Below are 2,079 nucleotides of genomic sequence, written 5' to 3' on the forward strand. Positions count from 1 at the left end.
CCTGCCCTCGTATCGAATTGCCTTGGCGGCTCATCGCGCGATCGCCGCTCGGAGGGTGTGTACAAAACTATCGCTGGGCTGGCGTGCCGTCTGGGTCATCCAGACTGTCGGAATGAGGCGCTGCGTCTTTTCGCCAGTGGATGAGGCACCGAGAACAGAACGTAAAATTCGATTCTCCTTTACTGCTTCTTGATACGACCTTCGTTATGATCACAGTGCTAGGGCCATCGTCACTGTATCGCATTCACAGCATAATCCCTTCTGTTATCTTTCATTTCTAAGCAGTACTGTTCAGAACTGCGTTTGACTTTTCTCCTGTATTTACTTCGTTGCAACATTTTTCCTCTTTCTTCAGCAGCCGCTACATAACATTTTTCCCGCAGTATCATCTCTCCAAACCTTCGGTCAGAGCTGATGTGCACGGGCGTAAAGGCAGGCGGCGAAAAGGAATGGAACTTCGTCTGGAACGAGTACCTGAATTCCAAACGCTTCGCAGGAGAAAATAAGCTTCCTCGCCTCTCTAGGATGCAGTAGAAATGTCACCATTTTGTCGAGGTAAGTTGGCTCGAGTGGAACAGTTTTATAGTAAAAGATAATAGATAAGCATTATCATTATTTTGTATCGTTTTAGCAGACATTAGATGATGGAAAAGAAGATGGATGGATGCCCATCTACAAATTGAGGTTACTGGTGTCTTTAACTCTTAGGGGACAATCTGTAGAGGGAGTGAGTGCCCACAGGTATGGCTGGGTGTTGGTAGTGAAGTCAGAGATCAACGGGGGAGCCGGTAGGCCCCAGTCGGCTAAGGGACTGGGCAGCCCTTGTGGTGCTGCTACTGTTGTCTGCTCTGCTGGAGGATCGGGGAATGCTGCTTTCGTAATAATAATAATGATAATAAAAGGGAGTAAAGAGATGAAGATAACAAGGTGGGGAGGGAGGGAAGGCACAGTGGGGAAATCGAAGGAAGTAGAAGAGGTAAAAGTAGGGGGGCGAGACCCTTGCATGGTATAGGGTATCTTTCGTTCATGTCTGGAGTTCCGGGGGAAGGGGGTGAGCAGTTATTGTTATTTGTGTTTTGCTAAAGTGCTGGCAATCGCAGGAGTATTATTATAGGTTAAAACCATTAAAATAAATACCTCTTTCTTTTTTATTTAGATAAATATATATATATAATTATATACATATTTATTTTATTTATGTTTATTTATTTTTATGAATGTTTTATGATTTTTTATTGGTTTATATTTTATATTGCTAAAGAAAAGGAACTAATAGAAAAGATATGACTGAACACAATGTATAGTTACTTAATTAGGTAATAGGAACAAAATTGACTTATATTAGTGGGAACGAGTGACTTATAATAGGAAACAGAACAATTTTTTTTTTTTTTTAAGCAAGAGAAGTCGAGGATAAAAAAGAATGAGGTTGGGGAGTTCCAGTGGCAGAACGAAAGATGGACATTACATAAAACATAAAACATGGGGGATGGATGATGAAGGGGAAAGAAATCTAGATAGGGACAGGGGGATGAGGGTGAGATGAGGTGTGTGGATGGGTGTGAAAAAAAGAAAAAGAAAAGAAAAAAAAAAAGAAAAAGAAAAAAAAAAAAAAAAAAAAAAAAAAAAAAAAAAAAAAAATATATATATATATATATATATATATAAATATATATATATATATATATATATATATATATATATATAGAGAGAGAGAGAGAGAGAGAGAGAGAGCAAAAGAGTGAGTTCAAATATTAAGGGAAACAGATAAATCAAACAAATCAAAAGCATAATAACACAACATAGCATAAAAGGTGAGTAAATAATTTAGAAGGTCCAACACTGTTTGAACAGTGGGGGAACCTGGTGAGCGTTGAATTATATGAGATAAATGATGTAGATTACATAAAGAGTAGAGTGGAGTGTAGGCTATGTTTTTTTTTTTTTTTTTTTTTTAGGAGTTTTATTCTTTTTTTTCTCCTTTTTTCCGTAGAACATCTCCATCCTACTCGTCCTTTGACTCGCGTGTCTGCCTTATGCAATTGCACGAGTGCATTTGCATATGACAGCAATCGAACC

The 2,079-nt window shown here is 38.4% G+C and overlaps 1 protein-coding gene across 1 annotated transcript in view; it reads left to right on the plus strand.

Annotated features, from left to right (window-relative positions):
• Nucleotides 1–559, plus strand: part of LOC119570911 (aminopeptidase N-like) — a 9,903-nt gene extending 9,344 nt beyond the window's left edge. Inside the window, 4 exon segments of the mRNA XM_037918457.1 lie at nucleotides 1–124; nucleotides 155–161; nucleotides 384–483; nucleotides 485–559. The exon segment at nucleotides 1–124 is cut by the window's left edge and continues 24 nt beyond it. Coding sequence (XP_037774385.1) covers nucleotides 1–124; nucleotides 155–161; nucleotides 384–483; nucleotides 485–559 — 306 coding nt within the window.
• The last annotated feature ends 1,520 nt before the right edge of the window (nucleotides 560–2,079 follow it).

The sequence above is a fragment of the Penaeus monodon genome, unplaced genomic scaffold (genome assembly GCF_015228065.2).
Source record: "Penaeus monodon isolate SGIC_2016 unplaced genomic scaffold, NSTDA_Pmon_1 PmonScaffold_441, whole genome shotgun sequence".
NCBI classification, from domain to species: Eukaryota; Metazoa; Arthropoda; class Malacostraca; order Decapoda; family Penaeidae; genus Penaeus; species Penaeus monodon.